The sequence below is a fragment of the Harpegnathos saltator genome, unplaced genomic scaffold (assembly GCF_003227715.2).
Source record: "Harpegnathos saltator strain DR-91 unplaced genomic scaffold, Hsal_v8.6 scaffold148, whole genome shotgun sequence".
Taxonomy (NCBI): Eukaryota; Metazoa; Arthropoda; class Insecta; order Hymenoptera; family Formicidae; genus Harpegnathos; species Harpegnathos saltator.
Window position 1 is genome coordinate 184468 of NW_020229926.1, and position 27496 is coordinate 211963.

The 27496-nt window shown below is 51.8% G+C and overlaps 1 protein-coding gene across 5 annotated transcripts in view; it reads left to right on the top strand.

The window, feature by feature from the left end:
• The first annotated feature begins 4614 nt into the window (after positions 1 to 4614).
• LOC105185423 (uncharacterized) overlaps positions 4615 to 27496 on the top strand; it is a 181711-nt gene continuing 158829 nt past the window's right edge. For 2 of the 5 annotated variants that reach the window (XM_025296562.1, XM_025296565.1), the window contains exons 1-3: positions 4615 to 4899; positions 8516 to 9238; positions 16975 to 17166. In XM_025296562.1, coding sequence (XP_025152347.1) covers positions 17160 to 17166 — 7 coding nt within the window. In that variant the 5' untranslated portion in view covers positions 4615 to 4899; positions 8516 to 9238; positions 16975 to 17159. The other 3 variants (XM_025296563.1, XM_011144922.3, XM_025296564.1) reach the window with 3 other exon arrangements.

The window sequence follows — 27496 nt, forward strand, 5'->3', positions numbered from 1 at the left end:
GTGTCACACGGCCGTTCGCATTAATCCGAGGCAGCGCGCCCCCCCCCCTTCCCCTCCTCCCACGTTTATCGCGGCTTTTCGCGATGGGGTTGCGCGAGCGGCGCGCAATTACGCCGCTGTGCAAACGAACCCCTTATCGCCGCGAGCTTTGTCTCGTACATTGTCTTATTCGTGAGGGAGGGGAGAAAAACGATGTCGAGAGACGCGTTCTCACTCGGGACCGTTCGCCCGGAGCGAGTGTATTAATTAATTAAGTTGATCGGTTAATAGGAATTCGATCCGATGCATAGTCATTGGCTAATAGCGCAAGCGAGATTGGACGCGTTTTCGCGTGACCTCGTATAAATTCAACTACATTCGGCCGAGGTGCCGATTCGATTCGCTCGCTCGTTATAATCAGTTGATTGTGCGAATCGTTTACGCAATTTTGTTCGATCGCGCTGTCGTATCGCGCCGTCAAAGGCGCGTGGTCGCAAAAGTGCGGCGTCCCGCGTCCATTTTTCTCCTCGCTTTGATTGTTGAGTATTTCTCTTTCCTCTTTCTCTCTCTCTCTCTCTCTCTCTCTCTCTCTCTCTCTTTCTTTCTAAAATTCGTGCAGGCCGAGGCGGGCGTTAGCGATTAGTAATACTTAAGCGCAAATATACATCTGTATGCACGTTTTAATTACCTTCTGCGCGCGCTAATATCTCAGTCTTCGCGGCTGGCGTAAATCCGGTATTGTTCTCGACAAGCGTTAAGTCTCAAACAGCGGTTAATTCGGGCGACTGCCACGGCGAATTCAGTCTCGCTGCGAGCGAACGACGTTGAAATTCTCGCGATTCAGCGAGTCAGAACACAACGTCGATTTTCCTCTCGTTATTCCTGCCGTTGCGATAAATAAACGCAGTTAACTGTTCGCCGGCGGTGATTCTTTCGAGCATTTCCGCACCGCCGGCTCGGTTTAATACAACACGCGGTGATTAAACGCGGGGCGAGCTTGTAAATCTATTTTAGAATCAGACTCAGAGAGCAGGCGCCTGTCGGAAAAGTTGCGAGTTAATTGTCGACCTTTAGAGAAGTCGGAACAAGTCGGCAGACAAGATATCCAAGAATGGCTGCCGCTTTCTCAGCTATTTGCCCTACTATTTGCTCTAAATTCACTTCATGAATTTACACCTACGCGGAAGTAAACGCGATTTCGCCGATAGACCACGTATTTCTCACAATTCGAACAGCGAGAAGCGAAAAGCCAGTCATTTTTGGCCCCAAATTCAAGTCGCAGCCACCGACTATCGATAGTTTTTTTTTTTCTTCCTTGTGTGCGGTCTCCCGCCGGCCCCCTTCCTCCCTCCCTCCTCCGCCAACGGCATCTGTACGACAATGACCGTTAAATATTTCGCGCGTCCGCCCTCATTTTGTCAGCCGTATCAACGGGAGGGATCCGTTTCGCCGTCGTTTCGGTCGGAAAAGATAGCGATACGCGCCGTTCCGTCTCGCTTCCTCTTCCATTATCTCGTTACAGAGCCGCGACCCCCATTAGGACGAAGAAGGGGGGCTGGGGTGCGCGAGCGGAGGGCTGGGTGCGCTCGATGAGGCGCGCACTCACCGTCAGCAATTCGCGGGCGTCGGAGGTGTGCGACTTTAAGCTGCGCACACACTTTCGGGACCGAAAGTGAAACTCCTCGTCGCTTTTACGTCGCGCTGCGGCAATTGCAGCGGGGGATGCATCTCGCGGAAGGTCACCGGCGGAGGAGGTTCGCCGGCCGAGGTTTGACTTCGCGCGTTTCTTTCCTCCGTCTCGTTTTTTCTCTCCTTTCTCCTCTGCGTCTCTCTCTCTCTCTCTCTCTCTCTCTCTCTCTCTCTCTCGTGCCGCCGGCTCTATTCCGCCGCCACCTCGGCGGCGGAACGTATTAAGAGCCGGGGGAACGAAGGTTGTAAAGCCCCGGGCAGCTTTTTGCCGCGACAATCACACTCGGGCCGGAAGTTTCGTGCTCGGCCCTCGGGCGGCTGAGTGCGCGAGTACGGAACTTGGTGCTCGCAATGGCGCCCGTCAAGCCTTCCCGACGGAATGTCCTCGGTGCCTGCCACGGAAACTTCCGCGTATCGGCGCGCTCGCGCGCCAGGAGGACGTATCTCGCCGAGCTTTCGACGGGGCGCCGTTTAATTCCGGCGACGTTCCGGCGCGCAGAAGTTGCGTAGGAGAGTAGTCTCGTGAGCCCTTCGGCTTGTGACTCGTGGCAGTCGAGTTCTTGCGGCAGCGAGATCCTCATGTTCGCTACGGTTGAGCTCGCAAGACGTTGGCAACTTTTTCCTCTCTCGCGAGATAATTGAAAGAATGCTCCTGCGTTTCTCGCGCGCGATATATTCGGCGCCACGAAGAGTCACACACACACACACACACAGAGAGAGAGAGAGAGAGAGAGTCGGCGAGCTCAAGTAGAAGCTTTGAAAAGAGAAGCTTAAAGCACTGGAAGCACGTTACGTCGAGCAGAGGTCGTCCAAATTTCGTGACACCCGCCGCTGCGTCAGCGTGACACGTTACGTTGCGGGCAGCAGGAAGAGAGCCGAAGGAAACGCTCGTTATTGGCTTAACTTTCGTAATCTTTGCGTTTTTTCACCGACGAAAAATGAGCGAGAGAGCAACCCCCAGGCTCGCGCGGTAATGATCGCTCGACACGGAAAGCCCGCGGCGCTTTCTGATCACGTCATTGCCCGGCAGCGATGATTGCCCGACATGAAAAGCGCAGAGACTGATTACCGCTCGTGATCTAACGATGCTCCGGTGACTGTACATTTCCCCTACAAAAAAGTATTGTTATTCGCCGCTCGTCACCTCGCTCGAACTCGCTCGGACTCGAGTCGCACGGCTGTTCCCGACGCTGCGCGACGCCCCGTTCGTCCGAAAGCAGTCTCGTTTGCTCGACCTCGAGCGTGCTCGACGAATCAACTATTTTTCGGTTATTTAGTGGTATCGCTAGACATCGCTAAGACTCTTTGTACCTCCGCGCGAGGGAGAGCCTGAACGTAGAATTAACCGGTCCCGGCAGTGGCGTAAATAATATTTGGAGGCCCGTGTTGCCGGATGGCCGAAGGCCATCCCCTCATGCCTCGGGGGTTTCTTGCAGTATTACAAGTGAAAAAGAAAATTAGGTAAATCGTTCATTTTGCCATTTTGTTTACGTATACAAATAATAAATAAAATTTAACTATTCCATAAAATAATTAATAATAATAATAATAAAAACTTCTTTATTTCTTTATGAAATATATAAGCACATGTACAAAGAAAGAACATTTTATATACACAAATAATATGTATGAATTTATATTCATAATATTCAAAAAAAGAAAAAAGAGAATATTGGTCTCGGTCCTTGGAGGCCTCTTCTCTTGGAGTCCCGTACTCTTGGAGGCCCCGAGGCCCGTGTATTCTAACACCCTAACACCCTCTATTTACGCCACTGGGTCCCGGCCACTTCGTCTCCCCAGCTATCTCGCGAGTGTAACGTAACGTTTCACAAGCGCTCCGGAGCCAGCCGGATCGGCCGGGCTCCCTCCGGAAGTTCGGGTGCTGCCGAGGTTACGCGGACGCGCACGTGCTCTTAATCGATTAATAAACGGCGTCGACTCGCACCTGCGTCGCGCTGATTCAAGAGGCAGTGAAGGATTCCCGGCGCGCGCTCCCCCACCGTCGCGCGCGACGCGGACGCAAAACGGTCGAGCGAGTTTACGATCCGAGTTGTAGCGTCGAACGCGTCGTCGGTCTTCCCGGCGAAATGCCGATGGTTATTGGGCAAAAGGGCGAGAGGGACGAGAATGCATCCGTGTAGCCGACGTGTAGCCGCGCGAAGACGCACACCTCGAAGACGAACCGCCGCGCACTTTTCCGTATCCACCTACGACGATCCTGCGGATTCATGTGGGTCGCCGTCGTCGTCGTCGCCGTCGGCGCTCCGGGCCCGCGGTTATCCCACGCCGTGGGATCTCGGTCTGTTAAGCATGTTGACAACGCGTAGCAGCGCGCGTTCTCGCCGTTGGATGCTGCGGCCTGCGGACCGCGCGTACTGATCAATATGGAGGGGAGCTTGGTTGAAGAGAGCGGGTAGGGGTTAGTTTCAGGGGATGCTTCGAGGGGGTTTGCGTCGGTGGCGGCTGCCACGGCGGCGGCGGCGGCGGCGGCGGCGGCGGTCCACGGGGTGGCAGTGGTGGCAGTGTCGATGATAGTGGTGGGTCTCGGCGACGACGTCGAAGGTCGATCTGTGCTGGTGGTAGTAATAGTGGCGGCGACGGCGGTGGTGGAAGCGGTGGAAGCGGCGGCAGCGGCGGCGGCGGCGGCGGCGGCGACGGCGGTGGTGGCAGAATGCGAGAACCGCGAAAGGGGAAACGAGCTCTCTCGCGGCTTTACCGCGCGCAGCTTTGGCCGGAGGGAGAGCGAGACCATCGCACCGGTGGCGGCTCAGTACGTACCGCGACGTGGACGCGTTCGTACCGCGCACTCTCCGGCCCTGACTCTTCTAACTGGGTCAACCCCTCGAACAGGATCCTCTGTGCATTAGCCTCACGAGAGGGACAAGGCGGACGGGCGGGCGGGAGAGAGGGAGGGAGGAAGGAAGGGGGAAAGAGAGAGAGAGAGAGGGAGCGTGTGTGTACGCGAGAGAGAGAGAGAAAGAGGACGAAAGAGCGTGTGGAGGCCCTCGGCGCGACAGTAGTAACAGCGCGCGCGCCCGCGGTCGAAAAGCACGGCCGAAGAGGTGTCCTCGTTTTTCTCTCTCTCTCTCTTCGCGACGTCTTTTTCCGTCAGCGCCGACGAGAGGCAGGAAAGAAAGAAAAGCAAAAAGGTCCGGGAGAAGGAGAGAGCAGAAGGACCCACCGTCGGGCCCCACCGTACGTCGTCCCCGGTGGTGGTGCTCCGGTGGTGAAGTACGTAAAACTGAGTGCTCTCTTGAGCGCGCGCGTGCTCGGCTCGCGCTAGGTCAGTCGGACCTGCGGAGCGAACGCGACGAATCGTCCGGACGTCGACGACGACGGAGGCTGCGGGTTCCGCGCGACGCGTTTCTCATCATCGCGCTGCGCTCCCGTGAGCGCGTGATGATCTGGACGGATCGTTTCGAGTGACAGGTTAGCGTCGTCCTGCAGTGATACGTTGCGTTCGATGATAGGTAGATTCGTCGGTGGTAATCGGATAGGTGCGCAGTGAAAGGGTCACTATATCCCTCTCTCTCTCTCTCTCTCTCCCCCTCTCGCGAATCTCGGATAGTCCCGAGCACGGTGCACGGATTAAAGCTAATTAGTACGAATCTCGGGACGATAATCCTCCGAAGATGAGGATCCTCCTATCGACAGGCGCTCCTCGACAGCTCTCGCGCTGCTCCCCGCTTCGCGGGAGCAGGGCTCATCCTCAAGTGACAGCTCTCGCGATAACGGCGGAATTTCTTGGCGCGTATGCTCGTGGCGTCGTGGCGTGGGATTACGTGCGGCGCGCAGCTGGTTCACGAGGAGTGATCAACTTTCCACCTGCGAGCTAAAGTTCTCTCTGTCTCGCGCTCTCGCCCGTTTCCCCCCTCGGTGCTCGAATAGTTACCTCTTCGTCGTGCCACGACTCGAGCGCGCCTCGACGTAGTGTGACAACTGTGTATTGTCGCACGAGACCGTCGACGAAATTCCAAATGACGCGCGTCCGCGAGACGAGATCGAGCCCGCGAGTCGCGAGTGTTTGCGCTGCAATTTTGCGCTCTGACGTCTGACGACGCGTTCGACGCTCGGCGCTACGCTCGTCCTCGCAACCAGGTCAAGTGTGCTCGCCGCCACCGCCACCACCACCACCACCACCACCACCACCACCACTATCGCTAGCACCACCGTCATCGCCGTCGCCGCTGACCTTCACGCTGCGGGATTTGGGATCTTTTAACGTTGCGTCAAGACCAGCGCGTTTCGACAGCCGCGCGCGTGTCGAGCTTGCGCTCGTTTATTCATCGGCGCGAACGCCTCACCGAGGACGACGTTTCAATCTCCGTGGAGTGTCCTTCGATCGAGTCGCTCTCCTCCTGCGACCCTCCCCTCCGCACTCTCGCGAGCACCCCAGGAAAACGCGAGAGCCGAAGGTCTAGGCGGGCGAGATTACCGCGGGAGGACAAATCGCGCGCGGTTTACACGCGATTACATCGGCGCGCGTGAGAGATGAAGCGCGCTAATGTACGCATCGATAACATACGATAACGTATGATAACGTACGATAACGATATCCCCCACGCACATCGCACGCGGTGTATATATATATGCATTCGAGCGACGCGACGCGGCTCTCATCGAGCCGCTCGCAATTTTTCACGCGACGCAGCGACGCGATCGTTAATGCATACATGCCCGGCCTGCGTGGAACGTATTCCCCTCGTCGTGACATTGGAATACAAATTGCGCATTGCCCCCCGCGTCGCTCGCGTCCGCTTGCGTGAGTGGCCGGTATCCTGGCGATAGAGCCGGGCTGAGACGCGAGCGCGTCGGCCGCAGCTCGCTCGCCGACATACTTTTTTCGCGTTCTCCCTCGTCTCCCCCCCCCACCCCCACCCCTTCGCCTCGTCCCCGTCGCGGCGAACTTCGCGGAGAACGCCACGCGAAATCAGTATAACGCGTCCCCGACGTGGCACGTCGGATTATGCCATTATGAATAGCACATCCCGAGTCGTGGCCGCGACGCGGCCGGGAAGCATCCTTGAAAAATTCACGTCGCCTGGCTGCGCGCCCTCTCGAGCTCTCCTGCTTCTTTCTCTTCTTTTGCTTCTCGACAGTCGTGGATGCGCGTACCTCGGCCCACCGCGGTCCCTCTCTTCCGACTAGCCTCCATGTTTTAATCCTCTGAAAAATGCAACCGGCGCGGCAGCGAGCCGCCGCAAGACCGCGTCTGTTTCCTCCCACGCGCTCTCGAAGGATCTCCGCTCCCGGGAGTGACATCGGCGTCCGGCGGATCTGACGGATGTTTCAAACGCGCGCTATATATGTTTCTCTCAGGGTCGCAGGCCTGCCTGATGTGTGTGATTCCGACTGGGGAATCCGGCACATTTCCGCGTTCGTTTCCACAGTAATCTCTCTGGAGATACGTCGCGAGTAACAGGATACGTTACCCGTTCGCAGCCAGGATTCGCTCTCGCCGTCCTGCCGGCCACGAGAGCGTGAACGTTTGGGCTCGACTCTTCAGCCGAAAGAACAGCCTCTTCGATTTCTTCGACCGAAGGTCGCGCGATAAGGTCCGCTCGCAGGTCCCCCAAGCGTGCGCGTGCGAGAGGACTCATCAACGGCCGTCGTTAATGACTCGTCGAAAATGACCGAATCGAGTCTGAACGCTCGCCGATTGGACGTTTTTCCCGCGATTTGACGCGCTCGCAGCCTCCACCCACTCGCCGTCGCGCTATTGATGCGAGCGGGGAGAGCCGCGCTCGCGCTTGGACGAGACTCGAAGGACGCGAAGACGCGGTCGACCGGTGAGGCCGGAAACGCGCCGTTTAACGGCCGACCGCGATTTTCTATATTTAGCCGCGAGGACGAGCGGCGCGCGATCAGACCGCACGCATCGGGATCGTTCGTTTCAATTTTAATTCCCACCCTCGGCCTCTCCCCTTCTGTTCGATAGCTTGACGTCGGCTGTCCATTACCGCGCGCCAGAGTAGGCGCGCGTGCGCGTACGATCGATCGGTCGATCGATCGATCGATCGATCGATCGGTGGGTCGATCGGTGTCACGTGAGTCGCAGGCGACGCGCGGAATTTAATTTCGACCTTTGAACCGAGCAGTGGTACTTGAGCAAACTTTGCTTCTAATTATATTCACCGAACAATGACGCCGGGGGATTCGTCTTATTAGACGCTTGGATTCAATATTGAGAGAGAGAGGGAGAGAGACAAGGCCGTCGTCCGTTCCGCCCCACCGTCGTCGAACTTGGTGTTTCTTTCACGGGCGGCTTCGAGTCCACTTGTCTGGCATCGATCAAAGCGGGACCTCGCCGTCCCGCGAATTTCACCACGAGGGTTTCTCTTTGAACCTCGGATTCCTTCGAGGACACTTGGTCGCTCGTGTGGCTGAAAACAATCGCGATTCTCGGCCTCCAGCTGCGCGCTGTGAGCCGCGAGGACACGTCGAACGCGCATGACACATCGCGTCGGCGAGACGTTGCGACGAGTGGTCGCGGACGCGCTGAAACGATTGATGGACGAGTGATCGCACCGCGAGGATCCTGCGAATGAATGATCGTTGATCCGCTCGGTCGGCGAACGCGTCAATCGCGTGCGCTCCGCGCGCTTCGGCCGCGCGATTTTTCCGGATATTCTCAGGATCGTCGGGAATATTTTATGCTCGCACCCGGCGCGACGGGTAAGCCGGGGATAAAATCGCGATCGAGGAGGGCACGAAAGGGTCGAGCATCGTTTCGAACCCCGCGTTTAATAAGCTCGCCCGCCGACGCGGTCTCTCGCGGTTGTTATTGAAATCGATGGTTATTAAAGGCGGCCGGTTTAATGCATCCCCGCTATTACTTTCCACGTAGCAACTGTACGTCGCAACGAGGGTGGCACGACGACGACGACGACGACGACGACGACGACGACGACGAGGAGGAGGAAGGGGCAAGGGCGGTTACGGGCGAGTCGGGGAAGGACGAGGTCGGACGGCGAGAGCGTGACCGGAATAAAGCAGGGCGTTAGGACGACGGAGGAGTAGACGGGAGGAATTAAAAAAGTGCGCGCCCAGTCGAGACGCTGCCGGAGTCGTCTCGAGTCGATATAATCCCCGATATCCTGTTAATAGATAGCAGAGGATAATGCACGGTGATAAAGGATAAACTCCGCGGACTATCCCAGGATAATACCTTTCGAAGCTACTTTCGAAGGATCTGCCCGCCCTTCTATGATCCTTCGTCCTGTGAAACGTCCCCGGTGGAGTGACGTCGCGGGGTAATTGAGAAACTCTCCCTCGATAAAGAGAAGGAGAAAGAGAGAGAGAGAGAGAGAGAGAGGGAGAGAGAGTTCCAGTGAGAGTCCAGCCGCGTCCGCGAGAGAGTCGGTGCATTGAGGTGAACGAGGAAAAGATATCTGCGAGGATAATTGATCCCGGACCGAACCCGCCGCCGTCAGTTCTCGACGGCTCTTCGACGTTCCACGTCGCGCCGCTCTCGCCGCGAGTTTCAGTGACATGCCGTTCGGCATTAACGGGTGCAGTGCGTCGAGGGATCCTGCCGTGGGCCATCCTGGGACATCGCGAATCATCGGTGGTGAGTACTCGTCCCCTTGCGCGTACTTCGTGTCTACGGATCTAGGACGCGGTGATATTATTTGTGCCGGGGGAGATCCGCGCGCGCGCGTGCGCGCGCGGAAAGGTTATCGCGAGGGGAATATTTTCCGCGCGGAGACAGTATCGCACTGCGCTCCACTGCGCCGCGCTGCGCTGCGCTGCGTACTGAATATATTTATTCCAGAGAGCCCGGTATGTTATACGAGCGCATATAAATTCTTACTTTTCTTCTCGCCTTTCCGCGCCGAGACGTCGCATCCGGCGAAATCCACGAGCAGCCGCGCGGCTCGTTGCGGCTCTGAAATGTGCATAGACGGGTATTCGTTACGTGGCTTAAGGCCGCCGCGAGTGTGTAATTAAATAAGAGATGCAAGGGGGGCGGCGGGAGAGCAATTTTTACCTCTCTCCGTCTCCTTCTTTCATCACATGTCGTTAGCACTCACTCTCTCTCTCTCTCTCTCTCTCTCTCTCTCTCTGTTTCGCGTGCTCCGTATTTCGTCCGTATGTCTGTCTCTCTCTCTCTCTCTCTCTCTCTCTCTCTCTCTCTCTCTCTCTCTCTCTCTCTCTTTCTGCGTGAATTAATTGCAGTTTTTTACATATTCCACCAATCTTCGGTCTCGGGAGAGAAGAAATTCGACGAGCGTTTTTCATTTCTCTCATAAATCCACTTGATCGACGTCGATCGCTTGTCGGATTCGTCTTGCCGCGCAGAATTTAATCGTGGATTTCATAATTCCATTTTTTCTCTGGCAGGTAGCACTGCCGAACGCAGAACTTGGACCCCGTGATCCGTCTATGATAATGCGTCAGTCGCATCCATAAATCCGTGACGGGAAGATGCCGCGTGACTTTTCAGCGAGCGAGCGAGCGGACACGATTGCGCGGCGGAAAATCTCGAGAATTTGTGCGACGTTTTGTGAACGTTCGCGTTGCTCTGTATCGCCGATTCTCCCGCTCGATAAGTATCGCGGATGCGAGGCGACCGGAAATTCCCGCAATCTGCGATCCCACGTCGATCTCTTTACTTTCTCTCTCTCTCTCTCTCTCTCTCTCTCTCTCTCTCGCGAATAAATTCGCCTCTGCACTCTCGTTGTTGTTGCTCCACCATTCTTCCGCACGCATTCTCCAACTCTCTTCTATCAAACCTTTCCCTATCACGCTCGTTTATTTCTTCCGCTCTGCCGTTGCTCGTTTCTGCCGTCATTGTTGTCGGAAAATACAGCGATCGTTGATGCTGGTGGAAAAACGGCAAAACCGATGTCGAAAAAATTTACTTATATATCTTATTTTCCGATTATGCGCATCGAGAGTTTGATGTATTTCGCGTTTAGTAAATTGATGAAGGGGAAAGCGCGGGATGCGGGGATATTTGAGGAAAATAAGCCTCTACCTTTCGCATCGCGTAGGTAATTTTCGAGAAGGAATAATTCTGGCATTGTTATTCTCGTCATGCGTTTCGCGTTATTTGTATTTACGGAAACGTATTTGCATTAATGACTACATATTTGCGGAACGAGAACGTTGTTTCGGTAAACGCTTATAGCGGGATGACGGCGAAAATACATCCAACGTCATATATTTTCAAATGCACAATTAAATTGCGGAGCATTGTGTTTTTACGCGGATGCTGTTATTTACACGGGGCGTTTTTTAACATTACTTCTTTATGCGTTATCTATTTCCTACCCGGTATATCCTGCGTTATACATCAAAATCATGCAATATGTTTGCCGAATTCGTCTCACCGTCGGCTCACTTTTTATTCACTTTTATTACTTGTCTTGTACTTTCCGCTCTTGTCGCTTTCCTTTTGCCCCTTCTTCTTCTCCGCCTTCTCCTCCCCCACCTCTTGTACCGCTATCTGAAAATATTCATGGCAGCGAGAAGAGAAGAGAGGAGGAGTTATTGTATGCCGTGAAATACTTTTCTGGGATCAGCCACGTCCTGATCCTTTTACTGCCGGTTCGATAAGTCTCGAACTTTGGCACTTTCGTCGTAAGATTTCTTCTCCTTCGTTTCCAAGAATCTTTTCGCAGTTGATACGTTTTCATTTCGCGTCGAAGTTGGCGAGTCTCTCACGCAAAGAGAGGAAAATCGCGAAAAGTCGATGATTTTTAAAAATTTACTCAACCGGGCGGAGACTAAATAAAGAGCCAACAAATTAAATAGAATTAATTGTCAATGTGTCTCTCTCCGGATTATTTCAGAGATGTCTGGATACGATTATCCTCCTTTAGAACAAAAGCAGTATTCCACCAATAGGTAGCAATGTTGATACTTTTATTCGAAAACAGTGTGTGAACACCGAGTGTTCACTTCTCTTCCATGCAAAACGGAAATGAATATTTTGCGCGATTCTTTCCAAAGTAAAAAAATAGTCTCCAAGTTTTATTGCAAGCATCCGCCGTTAGATTAATACGTTCATTTTCCAGTCTAATTTTATTTATTCATTGTCTGTCCTTTTGCCTTGTTATCTTCGCCAGTGTGACAGCGGCTGAAAAGAGAAAAGGCAACTGCAACGTTCCCAAGGAGCAAATAATTGTATCCGGATCGATGACACTAATTCTTTCACTTGCGATCAGATAAATGTCGAGAGAGAGAGAGAGAGAGAGAGAGAGAGAGAGAGAGAGAGAGAGAGAGAGGGGGGAAGAACTCTCATCGGAGCTTCTTGTTGCGAAGCGAAATAAAACTCGCGTTTGTTAAGTTTTATCTTTTTCGATCTACAAAGAAACTCGCCCGAGCGCGCACGAGGAATATCTTCGGTGGAGAGTAATATAGTTACGTATCGCGGTGCTCGCCTGGAAATATTCGTCGAGTTTCTCCCGTTTAAACATCCGCGAAAGTAAAACAAAGGCCAAAGGCATCGTTGCGGGGATCCTCGAGGATCAGCGTGGTCGATCCCTTTATTTCTACCGGGATGAATCGCGTGCGGCGCGCGCGGCGCGGATTCGCCGCGAGATTTCTCCGCGCGACCGCTCAGCCGCGAATCTCTCCGAGGAGGTCGTTCCAACTTTTTGTTTATTTATTTCTTCTCCCCAGGGTCATCGCGACAGGCACAACGCATTTGTCCCGATTTCTCTCTGTACTTCCCCCCGCCCTTTCTTCCTCTCCGTCTCGTCTAAAAATATCGCGCTTCCACGCTACATAAAGGACGCGCAGCGCGAGAGATGGAGCCTCTCGGACGTTTCTTTTCGTCTGGATTCGGTAAATCTTAAACTTTGACGTTTTTACTACGTAACTCCTTTGCCACCGCGTGCGCATAAATCCTTTCGACTTTCCCGACTTGCGGAGGCTCGACCGGGAGATCCTTGGTCGCGGCGGTGGCGACGGCGACGGCGACGGCGGCATCACGGCTCACTAGACACCGGCTTTTCTTTGTCCATTTCGCGAACTCTCGCCGCGGCCAGGTTGTCGTTACTCGCATCGCGGATCAGGCGCCTCTCTGATTGTCCTCTCTTTTCTTCTTTTCTTTTTTGCTTTGTCCCTTCCCCTCCCGACCACCGAAACGTGTTTTCGAGCACCAGAGCGCGTGCAGTCCCCGTTTGACGGAAACCGCTCGTCGACAACTCCGCGCGCGTACCAGCTTCGTGTTCGATAAATCACGAACGCTCGAGCGATAATCCATAAATCTCGCCTCGGTAAACTCTCGCGTCCGTCGACTTTTCAACGTCTTGACCGCAGCGTCGACATCTCTCTGGCTCTCTCGTTCTTTCCCCTCTCTTTCCCTCTTTCTCCTTCCCCTCCCCCTTCATTCTCCCTCTCTCTCTCTCTCTGTATCTCTATCTCTGTATCTCTATCTCGTTCGCAATTCGTTTTACTTCGGCTCCGCTGCGTCTCACGGGTGAAAATATTTGTACGGGACAGAAGTTTTCGAGCGCGCACCACGATTTCGTCGTCGTCGTCGTCGTCGTCGTCGTCGTCGTCGTCGTTTCGCTCTTGTAACTATCAGTCGGATAAATCTCCAAGTTTGGGAGCGAGGCTGCCATGTTCCATAAATTTGCCAGGCCGTTCCTCGCGAACTCCCGTCCCGTCGATCGACTTTTCCGCGTCTTGACCGGCGTCTTGTCCATTGCGCGATAACGCCAGTCCGTGCCGAGATTCACAAACGGGTCTTCCTCCGCTACCCCGCTACCCCCAGCGCGATCACCCGCACGGAAGTTCCTCCCGACGACTTCTTTCGCCTCCGCTTCGTACTTGGTGTTTTCTCACCTCCTGGAGGGACCTCTCGCGCTTTCCTTCCTGTTATCGGGGGTCGTACTCTCGCGCGGCACAACGTGCCGTCCCCTTTCTCTCTCTCTCTCTCTCTCTCTCTCTCGCTCTCGCTCGCGCTTTTTTCACCGCTCGGCTCTGGAATCCGGCTTACGCTCGCAGTTTTCGCCGGCGAGAACATTGCCAGCGCGACAAAATTTCTTCGGCGAGCGCGTAAATACGCCGCGACAGCAGGAATGCGCTGTTCGGCCGCTGCGACCGAACCTCCCGTCTCTGCGATTCTCCCGTAACAAGCCGCTCCCCTGACGAGGCGAGGAGGCGACGACGCCACCGACGACGAACCTGCCGACGTTGGCAGCGTAAATACAGAAAAAGCTGGTGCGCGCGCGCGTCCCGCTTTACGAATATACGGACTGTTACGTGCGCTGCATGCGTGGCGAATGGCCCGCCGATGCGAGTCTGCCGCCGAATCTGTATGCGCTCGGGGTCATCGATAATATATGCGGCACGCGATAAACATGTGCACACCCGCGCAAACGAACGTTCGCGCAGATTTACGACGCGGTATAGGCGTGTCAGGACGGCTCCAAGCCGCCAGTGAATCCTCCGCGATTGTTGAACTTGGAACAGGTGGGACGGAATATTTATAGGATTTATGAGTACTGAAAACGACAGAGATCGTCGATTCAAGTCGATAAGTCGCGAATCACTGTGGTGGAGATCGGGAGATCTCCTCGGAAGGAAAAGGTCTCTCAAGCGGAGCCGCTCGGTCGACGTTAGGTCTCATTTTCGCTTCACCTTTTGAAGAGCGGAAGTCCGAAGGAATTCGAGGACAGTAGGCCAATTTACGAGGGAGGCTTTATGCCCCGGCGGGGAACTCGAAGATGACTCGGCGTAATCCTCGTAAATTTCGCGGAGCACCGCGGCGAAAAAGGAAAACAAAGGGAGGAGAATCTCGATGGGGTTTCCTTCCTTTCCTCTGCCTACTTATCAGCGGCAGACGTTGCCGACTCCCGCGGGGAAGATTTTTCTCTCTCTGGACAAAGGAGTAAAATTTTTACGAGTCCCACGGCCGTTGGGCGCCGAGAAAATCGAATAAACTCTCAGACTGAAGCTCGTGATTAGATGGAATCGAATCCTGGCCGCCCCTGTCGTCGCCGATAGCGACTGTGAAAGTGCGGGAAACAGATACGGGACTTCGCTGCGATTTGTCTGCTTGACGACGCGAACCGCGGCAATACCGTCCGCAAAATGATCCAGCGATTCCTCTCGATCCACATTTCGCAGAGTAAATGAGAGATACGGAGGAGAACTAAACGAAAATCGCGCTCGTACCGCTCGTCTTCTGCTTCTCATCAGGATCAATCAGCCGCGTAAGCAAAGTATACAAATTAACGCACGGTGGCGATTTGTTTTCCGCGACAGACAGTATACCCGCGGAGAGCGCGGGTGTATTATTGAAACAATGACGCCGGTCTTTGACCTGTAATTGTCGGCTCGATTCACGATTTGTCAAATAAGCCTCGCGAAACGTTGATTGCTTCGTTGACGCGACTGCGCAGCGCTGAAAGCTCCATCTTTTTCATTCGGTCGCAATTTCCCCCTTTCGCGTACGTGTACGTACGTGCGTGCGTGCGTGCGTGTGCATGCGTGGGAATAATAATGAAGCCATGTGGTTTCCGTGTGTGTTTCCATTGTATTGCGTTGTACACGCTCGCGTAGTTGTACGTAAATGTGCCCGCGCGTACGCCGGCCGCATACGGTCAAATACGGTCACAGAGTTCGCTATTTCTGGAGCAGTGCTTATCGTAACCCACTTTAACCCCGATTCCCACCCCGCTGATACGCTGACACGCACACATCACGCGAGACCGCGCTCTCGCAAATTCGCCTTACATATATCAATGTGATCTCGAGCTGTGACAGTCCGAGGGAGGGTTTATAATTCCAGCGTCGTGGAGTTCCTCGATATCAAAATTGCTGGGAACAATATGTGCTCCGGGGAACCGAGTGTGAGTTTGGGAAACAGCTGGAATCGTGCGAGATGGAGTTAAATAAGTAAAGTGTCTGGATGAGTGCCCGGAGTGATGTGTCTCGAAAATTCAGCCGAAGCGACGGTGAGATCTGAAGCAAATTCTTCATCCATACGAGCGAATGTTTCAGTCAGTCGCAATGAATTTATTTCTATGGCGGAATACGTCGTGGAAATATTCGCTCGACGATTCTACGCGGAGAGTTCGCTCTATGCGAGAGGTGAAGGCCGCTGAAATTCGAGCGACTCGGCTGCCTCGCTCGGAGTTTCCGAGCGGAATTTTCTTGGAAAAAAATTCTCAAAGCGCAATCCTTGATAATTCTTCCTGCAAATTTCTCATCTCGACGCTTTACCGCTTATACATTTATATATATTCGCGACAAAATTGCAAAAGGTGACACCGTAGCACACTGCGACGACGTTCCGCGACCGTTCTGTGAACCTGGCAAGCAATTTGATAAAAAAGAAATATGGTTCGATTGTACTTCGTTTGTACCTGTTCGTACCACTTTTTGTTTCGTTTGTATCTCGGAGGATACGGAAAACAGAAGAGGAAGGAAAAAAATAGCCAGCAAGTAAGTACAATATATCGCAAAACGGCCAACGCCATTCGAAAGAGAATCGTTTGTGTCCGTTTGTACCTCCCTTCAAATCGTTTGTACCTCAGAGGAACCGAAAATACAGGCCAAACGGGATTTTCTTTCGGACGGCGTTGTCCGTTTTCGAGTATCTTACGCTAGGAAAAATGTATTGTTGCGCGAACCAAAATTTCGTTGTAACAAGAAAATAATTTGGTTAAAATAATATAAAACAAAACTGTTTAGTTCCTGTAGACAAATATCTCGTTTGATTACGATTTGTTCGTATAACACAATACTTTTGTTACAGCAACCAAAAAGCTTCAACTATATGAATTTTATTAAAAATACTATAATTTTTTCTTAATATATAAAGTCTAAATTTTAGTGCACAGAAAGACAAAATTCCAGTACCCATTGGACATTATTTTGGTTTATGTAAAATAATATTTCGTTATTATGTAATTTTTATGGATAAAATAACTAAAACGCTTAATTTTTATATATGAAGTCTAAGGACAAAATCATTTGGTCCAGGGAACAAAGCAGAAAAATATATTTAGTTGAGACAACTAAATATTTTGTTATATATAACAACATATTTGGTTGCTGTTAAAAAATGCCTCAACTAAACAGTTTTGTTAGAGGTACTACATTTTTTTTCCTAATGTATACTTGCTTGCTGGCTATTTTTCCCGCTCCCCTTACCTTTTTATTCTTTGAGGTACAAACGAAACAAAAAATTATAACAAGCAGGTACAAACAAGGTACAATCGAACCGTATTGAGAATCTTTTTTTTTTTTTATTAAGTTGTTTGCCAGGTTCACATCGGTCGTTTTGCGAGTTTCTCTGGCGCTTTCCTTTTGCTTATGATCCATGTTGTTTATCGGTTGCAGGAAGTGCCGTATGTTCGTGAAGCTCGTGGCCCGCGTCGTTCGCTTTGCTGTCTTTCATGTCAAAAATAAAACCACTCGCGGGAGCCACGCGAATTCAGCCATTGGACGCATCGACTGCGGTGCTCGTGTAACAAAGCTGCGGCGGGCTGGAGAACGGACATCGAGGGAAAGTGCGATCACTCGGCATGAAGGGTGAGTGAATTTTTTTAATTCGCCAGGGGCCCGACCTGTGTCGGTGTCGCCGACAGTTTAGTCGTTTGTCGAAAAACTCGCGACCGCGACGCGAACGAGTACCACAAGGTCCGTCTTGTCGAAGCGAGCCGAATTTTCGAATCTCGCGGCGATTTCGAACTTCGCCGCGAGCGGAGGGACTCCGACCGTGAAGAATGATATTTTTTGAGCGCGAGCGATTTATTAGGCCTGCGGGGCCGACATTTTTTGTTTTCGTTGCCGTGTTGCCGCTGTTGTACAGATGGTAACAGATGGTGCACGCAGCGTGCGAGACAAGCAATCAAAAGCACGCTCTCGAGCACTTTGTCGATGTAACCGCGTCCCAGGAGTCGCGCGTGAGCGCCAAGCGAACGCGCGTTGCGGCGTGATCGCACCCTCTCGTTCTCTCACGTTTTTTATGGACATTCCGTTTGATGAATTACATCGCGCAACGATCCATTTCTCGCGCAAATAAATTTCGTGCCGCGCGATTTAATAACATACGCGGTGATAAAAATCTTTGTCCTCGCGCGATGCGTTGCAGCTGAAAAATCCGTCATGCACCGCTCTGCGTGTTTGTTGAAAGAGATTGTGTGAGAGAGAGAGAGAGAGAGACAGAGAGAGTGTGTGTGTTCGAGTATGAAAGAGGGTGTGTGAGAGAGAGAGTGTGTGAAAGAGAGAGTGTGTGAGAGAGAATGAACGAAACAGAAACACAGAACGAGAGGGAGATGTGAGCAGAGAGAGAGAGAGAGAGAGAGAGAATGAGGAAGATAGGGAGAGAGATTGCGCGAGTGTGATAGAGAGAGAGAGAGAGAGAGAGAGAGAGAGAGAGAGAGTGAGTGAGAGAGAGTGTGTGTGTGTGTGTGAGAGAGAGAGAGAGAGAATGAGAGAGAGAGAGAGAGAGAGAGAGAGCTTAAGATGGTCTTGAATTTCTAAACGTTGAAATTTTCATTGATTAGACGGTGACGCGTTACCATGCAGGAAATATGTGTTATGGAATTTCAAAATGTATGCGCCTAATACATCGTATGTTGGAGTCGGATATTATCGAATATTATATCATATTCCAGGTTTTATTTATAATATTTATTCTTAATTTTAATATGAAAATGCTAAGATGGCGCACGCTTGTAGTATTCTAGTCAATGAAAATGTGGCGACCGAGCCACCGACAGTGTTTGAGGCCGTGGGTCGAATCGCGCGTGTTCTGCGATGTGATTTAGGCGTTCCTCCCGTGCGGACGTGCACTCTAAAGTCCCGGGCGACTCGCAGGAAGTATATATCAAAGCTGGTCTCCGTGAAAATTTCCGGAATTTCGCGTCGCCTCCTTGCGAACATCCAGGCAAAGCCAAGTCGCCCGACGGCGAGCATTATGCGGTCATGGAGTAACAGCTATTTTGCATAACCCAATTAGCCGACACGTGTGCACGTCCGCGCCCACGTGCACACACACACACACACACACACACACACAAGGTACGCGAATGAGAGTCAACATCTCGTTGAATTGACGACGAAGGAATCTCGTGGAAAATCGCCGGTGAGTTTTAACCTGCCCTCACGACGTGTCGATTATTCTTGCTTGGTCTTCAAACAGATTAAAAATCCCGCCGCTCGCCGTCTGCGATATTATCTGGCAATTTGTAGGGATCGCCCGCTGCGCGTCCGCTAATTAAGAAGCGAGCGGCAACTTGTCATTCATTATTCATAAACTGTGGGCCGTCGGGGCGGCCGCGGTGCGGTAGGCTTTATTAAAACGTCAGTTCGCGAGAGCAATTTGCTAACGTGACGCTAATTAGCGGCCGGCCGCCTGTTGTACGTCGCGCCGCCCGAAGAGTCAACAAGCGACCGGATCAGGAATCAGGGCCGATAATAAAGCAGGTCTACGTGATAGATCGAAGTTTGCCTTCGCGACGCGCTCTCGCGGATGTATCATTCGCTCTCCGCCGCTGAGAAAATAAATAATTCCTTCGCTCCGACGAGGAGCTCGGTCTTTCTCGCGTGAAATTTCGCGTGAAACCAGACCGCTCTCGCTCGCACATGTCGCGCGGGAAGAATCGCCGTCACGATCGCCGTGCGAATTTGATCTCGACTGTTTTCGAAGGTCTTTCGTACCTTCCGAATGATGCAGCCATCGAGGAGACCTGTCTTATACCTGTCTAGTGTTATTTCGCGACACTCTTCATTGATTATTCAAGCTCGATGATATTTGCAAAACGCTCGTCTTCTGTGTCGCCGGCGGCGGAAGGAGCTCTCGTCGCGATAATGCGCGGTTGTACTCGGCTGCTTTTCAACTTTTAACTTCTTCAACTTTTAACTTATTCAAGTTTTATCTTCAGCTGGGGCGCAACGGCACATCAAGGTCCGCATCGTAGCTTTTTTGATTTCTCATGGAACCTTCAAACTCGATGGCACTGCGAGCTTAATGTCTCCGAGCTAGGGCTAGGCGGAATTCTCACTGGGAACTGCGGGTTCGCCGCATGGCGAACGTGCGTTCGTTCAATTACGCAAGTACGACGCGACGTGTCGTCGGATTATGTCGAATAATCGAATATGAAATAATTGGCACGATCCAAGTCACGTCCTAGAGAGTATTAATTGAATTTTGCTTCTGCCCGTTATAATTAAGCTCCTCGGGTGCGCTCATTGGCGTTCCTCGCGTGGCGTATTCGAAACGCAAAATTCGAAACGAGTTCGGTATTATAAGACGGTCGTCTCGTACTGGATCTACTTGTTGAATCTTTCAAGCGTTTAAGTAATAACGTCATTTTTGCCGTACTCGGTGTTTCTCGAAAGAAGGACTCATTGCTCAGGATTATTCCGAAACTCGATTAGCTCTATATATTCTGTCCGAATTTAATTGATACCTGCTTATCTCACGTATTCTGTTTGCAAGTGCGAGCGAGTTACTTAATTAACATAATGTCGGCTTAAGTGGATAATAGAAATTATAAACACACAGCTGAAATATCTTTCGGGACAAATGAAAATTAAACAACTCCGAAACGAGAGTACTTGTGAGATTCAACGGAAAAGAAAAACAAAAAGAAAGAAAGAAAGAAAACCGTTCGTATCATCATGATATGGAGCAACGACAATGTTATGTACAATGTTACGTCTCGAGATTTCTCATTGGACCCTTCGAGTCCCGCGGAATTTGCAGACGTTAACGTAAAACGTCGACTGTCGCGACTATCGTGAGAATCGAGGTATAAAAATGCGTGTTTCGCGAATCATTCGGGAATGATGAGACGGGATTTTCTGCGCAACGTCGCGAGCGAATGCGAGCCCTGCTCGAAACTGATTACCCTCCAGATCAAAAGGCAGTCTGCCAGTCGAAACGATTAGATTCCTACGAAATTGCGCCGACATGTATCCGCGATTAGCTTTTAGCTATCTCAGCCGGGCGCAGGCTGAGCCGCCGGCGCGCGGAGTGTAAATGCCTATGCGGCTGATCCTACGATTAACTGTCCTTATATGACGGTTATTTGTGTGCGTAAGTGTATGCGCCCGACGCAAACGGCATATTGCGCGATTGCAAATCCGATAGTGAATTATCCCGGCGATTGCGCATCGCGCGGAGCCCAATTCGCTCGCTCGCTCGCTCGCGCGCGCGCGCGCGTATCGCGCGCATAAATCGTTTCTCGTCCGTTTCCTATCGCTCGTAAAGCCAAATTAACGTCGGCTTCTTTTCGGTCTGATCTGATCGCGCGCACGTTACGCGTGACGCTCGACGGACAGGTGATTATCGCCGTAAAACACGCTGTCGCTCCCGCGAGTTTCGATCCGTCGCACGACTGTTTGTCGAAGCGAGCGAGTTTTCGCCGTGAGAGACCGCGCGATCGGCGGTATCCGCGAGAGCGCCAATTGAAGCCTCCACGAGCTCGATTCAAGATTAATCGAGACCGCTTAACAGCCTCGTCGTTTAACAGCACGTTCGGTGCCGCGCTGATCCGCAGCACGGAAGCCTAAGTGATTCCTTAATTACCGGAGACGCGGTGCTATCGAGAAACGCTGGAGACGCGATGGATAAGGTCAGTCAACAAAATGAAGAACGGGAGAATGCGGCTTCAAGTTCGACGGAACTTGAAATTACACTTGACACCAAGACCCACTCGCACTTTTTCTCGTCGCTTCGCACGGCGACTCGCGCGCTCACTTGCCGCGTGAGAAGCGTGAGATTTTAATCACCGAGGGTGCGATATTATTCAGGATTGTTGAAGATAAATAACGGTAAATAATGTAATTTAGTGAGCAAATTGAAGAAGGGGAGGAGACAATTGTAGGTACTCGGCTGCCTCTTTCGGCTGGTTCCACCAGCTCCGCTTCATTGGGCGTACGTTCAAAATTTCGTAGACACTATTAATTATATCTTATAACGTTACTTAATGAGACACGGCGGTATCATATAATGTCGGAGTCCAATGTGGAGTTAATCTCGCCTTGAAAGCCTCCTACGTTCCGGAGAACGAGCATGTAAAACTCGCGCACACGCGAAGTTTCTCGTTACATTCGCCAGGAAGAATTATTTTCCGAGTACCCTCGCTGCTACTATTTTGCAGTAGATACGCGGTTTCACGACGTGCTTTATTACTGTTTGTCTCACAAGACACACATACACACACACACATATAAACCGAGAGCGCTGATCCAACAGAGTTAGAAACGTTCGTGTTCTCTTTACGGCTGCCGTCGAACCTCATCCTTTTGCGTTACGTCGAGAGCGCATGCACATCATTGGCCAGAAACGAGCATCCAGAGATCACGGATTCGACAATGAATTATCCTTGATAATATACGGCGGCCATAGCTGCTTGTGCTCGCCGGACGATAAATCGCCCCCGTTGTTTTCCGTCTACGTAATATAAACGACGCGTTTATGCACGTGAATTTACATCGTTTTAATTACATTTTCTCGCGACGAATATTTTCCGCCGGTCGGCGGAAGAGAGAGACAGAGGGAGAAGGGCGGGGTCGTCTGGGGGGGGGAGGGGGAGGGGGATAGCGAGATAGGGAAGCGAATACGAACGTTCCGCAAATATTTGTCTCGTCGGCTCGCGAATGCGCCGCGGGCCGCGCGAGAATTTTCCGCGGAAAAGACGTCGGACATAAACCGCAGCGAGCGAGAGAGAGAGAGAGAGAGAGAGAGAGAGAGAGAGAGAGAGAGAGAGAGAGAGAGAGATGCGTGCCATGGCGCTTTGCGATTTCGCGTGTGTCTTGTCACACGAGCCGTATTTCGCGCGCGAGCCGTCGTAGAGCCGCGCTTATCTTCAAAACACGTCGCGATACAAGGAGAAAATTCTCGCTGTCTTGCTCTCCCTCCCTTCCCCCTTCTCTCTCTTTCTCCTGCTCGCTCCACATTTCATCGCAATGCAACGCGTTCCCGCGTCGCACACGTTGCTTTCATAATGATTTGAATTTAAGATGCAATTTCTACAATGTAGCTCGCCCTGCCACACGCGGCAGCAAAAGCGCGCTCGCACGACGTATTTTCTTTTTTCCACAGTTTCGTTCCATATTCACGAGAATCACGCAGGAGACTCCTTTCCTTTCCTTTATTTTTTCATTTCTGCGAATATTCGTGATTTCGACTGTAATGCGGCTTGCGTGAAAATCGCGTCCCCGCTTACCCCCACCGCGCGAAAAATCCTGTGTGCGCTTCTTCGTAGTCGCTGAGGCTCGCGGCAATCACGAGCGATCATAGATTCGAGTGAACGAAGACAAAGATAAAGCCGGACCCGGTTCTAACTGTGAGATGAGAAAAACGTGTCCGAGTGAGTTGGGACACGCCGGGAGATTGATATACGTCGTCGCACGTATCGATTTTTCGGACGTGCAAACCCCGGCAGATACTCACATACACACACACACACACACACACAAATATATATATATATATATAACTAAAGTCATGTTCAGTTCTTGGGGAAATGAGTTAGCGGGAGTTGACAGGAAAGAAACGTCTGACAGAGACGGATGCGCGCGCGGTGATCAATTCTCATATCAGAGGTAATAAAATTACACCGTCGGCCTAATATCCCGCGTAATAGCTCAAGATTCGCATTCGTCAAACTGTCTGTAAACGCGCTCACGCAATCGGAACGGCGCGCTCCGTCTTCGCTCGAAACTTGAGGAGTCGACTCGCGCGACTTCGACGACGAGGTTTTCGATTGCGTGTATACGGCGAGCTAATTACGACCGAAACGTTTCGCAAACGAACGGGATTTGTCTCCGTGTCTCTGCGATCCGAGAAGGATCGTCGTCGATCGCTTCCCCTCCCCCATCTTCGAGACCCGGACGAAATCCTCCGCGGATGCGGAATTTGTATTTTGCACAACGGACACGGCTGCGAGATATGTGTAACGCGTGTCGAATTTCCGATATTACTTCCGGGTATGGCTCTATGTAAATGCCTACCCTTATTAACAAAGAGTCGGTGTCGAAGTTATGCAATAACTCCGTTTCGCCGTAGGCGAACCACCCGGTTCTAGTAGGAGTTCCCGCGCAACTTTCGAGTATTACTGGCTCATAACTTTCCTCTGTCGGGCTTTAAATGCCTCTTTCGAGGCAAGGACGGCGCTGTTTCAAGAGCCGCCGCCGCCGCCGCTGCGAATTCGAGCCCCGCTGACGTTGTCAATTAAAATTTGGGAAATTCACCGAACGAGAACTCTTTTCGCGTGTCAAGAGCGTAATTACGATACGACAATCGAATAAGAAACGCCAGTGTAGTGTAATTAACGAATTTTGATGACTTTCGCGATCGCTCCGAGACTCTCGCTATATGTGTATGAATGTGTATGTATGTGTGTGTGTGTGTGTGTGTGTGTTTACGCGATGAAGTTTTTGTCGTGCAATTACGCCAGCGATTATTATTACGCGGCAAACTGCGGTGTTGTCCCGTTATGACCCGGCGCGAGGTGTTCCGTAATCGCGGGCTGATAACGCGCGCTGAAATTTCGGAGATCTCATTAATCGCCGCCGCGAAACTTTCAACGGTTCGAGGATTGCTTTGCTTAATTTAATAAATACGTCATTTAAGTTCGGGCATAATCGAGAGGACTTTAAGCTCCTTGGAAGTAAACGGGAGTCCCGGGAGGAGGAGATAGCGAGAAGAAAGTCGCTCCCCTCTCTCTCTCTCTCTCTCTCTCTTTCTCCCTCTACCTCGTAGCAGGTGTTAATGGGTACGATAATCCTTTAGTTTTATCCTGCAAAATCCCTCGCCCGTGTCCCGTCTAACTATGTTATCCGTGTCTGCCAGATGTAATACTCGCGCCAGTTCGGGACTAATTTAGTCCCGGGAACTTTCGGCTAATCGTATCGCGTCCCGAAGAAACGCGACGCGTCGGCCCACTCGAGCCACTCGACAAGACAATATTCGCATATTTCGCGGTCAATTATTACATTCTCCGCTGATTCATTATATGCTGCTCCCTCCGAGACGCGCCGGGATCTCGATTAATATCCATGAAGCATCGTTTTCGACGTTGCAAATATTTGTCGGCCACGACAGTGTGATATTATTCACACACACACACACATGCACACACACGTAGATTTTGATTATTTAAATCCCCGCGCTCACACATAATAGCGCAGCATAATAGTGCATCTTGCAATACGCTCGGCGCACGTTCGGCGGGTAAATCCGAAAGTTTCGGGGCGGCGCGAGCGACGGCTTTTAATTACTCTCGAGTAGACCGGCAAGCGCGGCACGACAATAATCCAGACCGCGCGCGTCGAGTGCATTTTTACGGTCCTCCCTCTCGCCCCCGCCTCACGGCTCGCTCGTTCTTCCGTTGCCATTTCATCCGCGAGATAGAGAGAAGAGATCGATATTCTCATGAAAATTCAAGAGTCGCGCGCAAAATGGTCGGAGATTTCGAGGGTCGGACGTAACTCGGAATCGCGAGAAAGTCCGCCGCGGTGGCGCTCCGCGGCTGAATATCGCTCCGTAAATAATCGATAATTCGTTAACGCTATCTTTCCCCTGGAAAACGGGGTTAGTCCGCCCCCGCGCGGCCCCCGTTTGTGTCAGCCGCGGTGGGGTGTGTTTCAGAACCGGCTCGTGACCTTCTTGCGTACGTTCCGGATTCTCGCCCTCCGTGAGACGCGCCCTACTTCCAACTTCCTTCCGCGATCAAAATGCTAACAAACGTGACTGACGTTCCCGCTGCCTCGCGCTCGTAAAATCAGGTCGGCGGGGCCGCCGATATCATTAGACGCGCGGCGATTTCGGACGTTGAACTCGTCTCGTCTCGTCTCGTCTCGTCGAAAAGGACGGACTCGCGGCCTCGATTTCATCGGCAAGCGCATGAAAAACGCGTTTCGCGTTCTCGCGTATGAGAAGAGAGAAATGTGAGAGAGAACGATCGAACCCTCGGCAACGGTAGTCCCGGTGTGTAGCTATAGCAGGTGAGCGCAAAAGTTTTCGCTCCGACTTTCTGACCCAGAGAGAGAGAGAGAGAGAGAGAGGAGAGGAGGAGAGGAGAGAGAGAGAGACCGACCCAGTTTTACGGTGGCGCTTTCAAACATGCAGATGCGCAAGATACCAAAGATAATAGGAGACAATAGAGATCACTCGGTAGAACGAATAAATGGTCTCCGATAAAATTACTCGCTCCGCTTTTCAATCGCGAAACCCATCGAAACTTTTGCACTCGCCTAACATTATCACCGAACTGCGGCAGCACTTTTGCTGCGAAATACGTTTCTGGTCTGTGTAATGATTTCACTGTCCAATTATATAACGCGCAAGTACCAAACACTTTTGTCAGCGTATAATTTCATCGAGATGAAAATAGAGTAGCCTGGAAATAGAGACAGATAAAATTATCGTGTTGATGTGTTACAGATTTGCTCTCTCTCTCTCTCTCTCTCTCTCTCTCTCTCTCTCTCTCTCTCTCTCTCTCTCTCTCTCTCTCTCTCTCTCTCTCTCTCTCTCTCTTTGCTCTTTTCATATTTACGTGAAAATTTCGATCACTAATGCATCGTACGTTTAATCTCGCCGCTCATCAGCTTCGAACGATTTCGCTGTTACCGTATAGCGTTACTCTACTATTTGCGGCATCAATACAATACCGTGCGATGCACAGCTTCCGCGTGATAAATATATCATTTGCCGTATACGATATCCTCGGCGGATACTCGCTTTATTTTTACCGTGGACGTGATCGGTAACTCCTCTCTCTCTGCCCCTCTCTCGTTTTATTCGCACCGCCCTCGCCGCCATATTTTTATTATCTACCTCCGCCCAGGGGAAAATAAATCCATCCGTCTGTCCGTGTATGTCCATCGACATCGCTCGTTTTTCGTCAGGTGATCAGTCGCTATTTCATTATTTATACACGCGCGTTTTATCCTCTTTTCATTCTTCCGGGCGCGCGACGCACACACAAGAGCGGTCAGAGCCGTCGTTATGAATTTCTCAGGCCGCCGCGATGTTTACATCTCTCTGTTTTTTTTTTTTTTTTTTCACGCTACTGTCCCATCCGTCGTCAAATCACATTTCCTCTGTAAGGCGTTAATTAGCTGGATCAGCGACCGCGTTCATTCTCGCGGATCGATTAGTGTGACCACGTGTGCGCGCTCGCTCGTGCGTGGCTCTCTTTTTCAACGCCGGGCCACTTCACCGGCATGTTTTCCGTCGACGGCGCTTTATTAAGCCCCATTCGTGACCAGTTTTTCATTCCTCGCCGCCACTCCCCGCGCCGCCGTCGACCGTGTTCCACGGGATTTTCCGTCTCCATTCTTGCGGCGGCGCAATGGCGCGCGCGCGCGAGAAACCTCCCGCTCGGCAGGAGCTGACCCGGGCGAGTTCGAATAAAACGAGCAAGAAAATCGGCGAATCGGCTCGGGCTCGATAAAGCGTGCGACACTTTGTGCATCCTGCGACCGTGAAAATAAGATTTATAGAGGTCGAATAAATGAGACATGTGTGTGTGTGTGTGTATGCGCGCGCGCCGTGCAGGAAGCAAAGGAGAGCCATTTCGGGGAGTCGTAAAATGCGCGGACGTAAATGCGCGGGAAGGTAAACACTTCTCCGCGAGTTGAAATAGAAAAGGCGCGGCATTCTTAAGTCATGACATTTTTATCGCGACGCGATGCGCGAGCGCGCTTTTTGCTTCTCCGCGAGCGCGCGGAGCGGGCGATGTTCGTCTGAAGAATGTATTCTGACGAATCGTATGACGCTGGTAACGCGTTTGCAACAGCGCGAATTTTTTGCGCATTTTTCGCTAACTCACGCTTTGGAGAGGGCGTGCCGGATGAACTTTTCTGATTTCTGCGCGCGTCACACGGACCTTTTATTTATCCG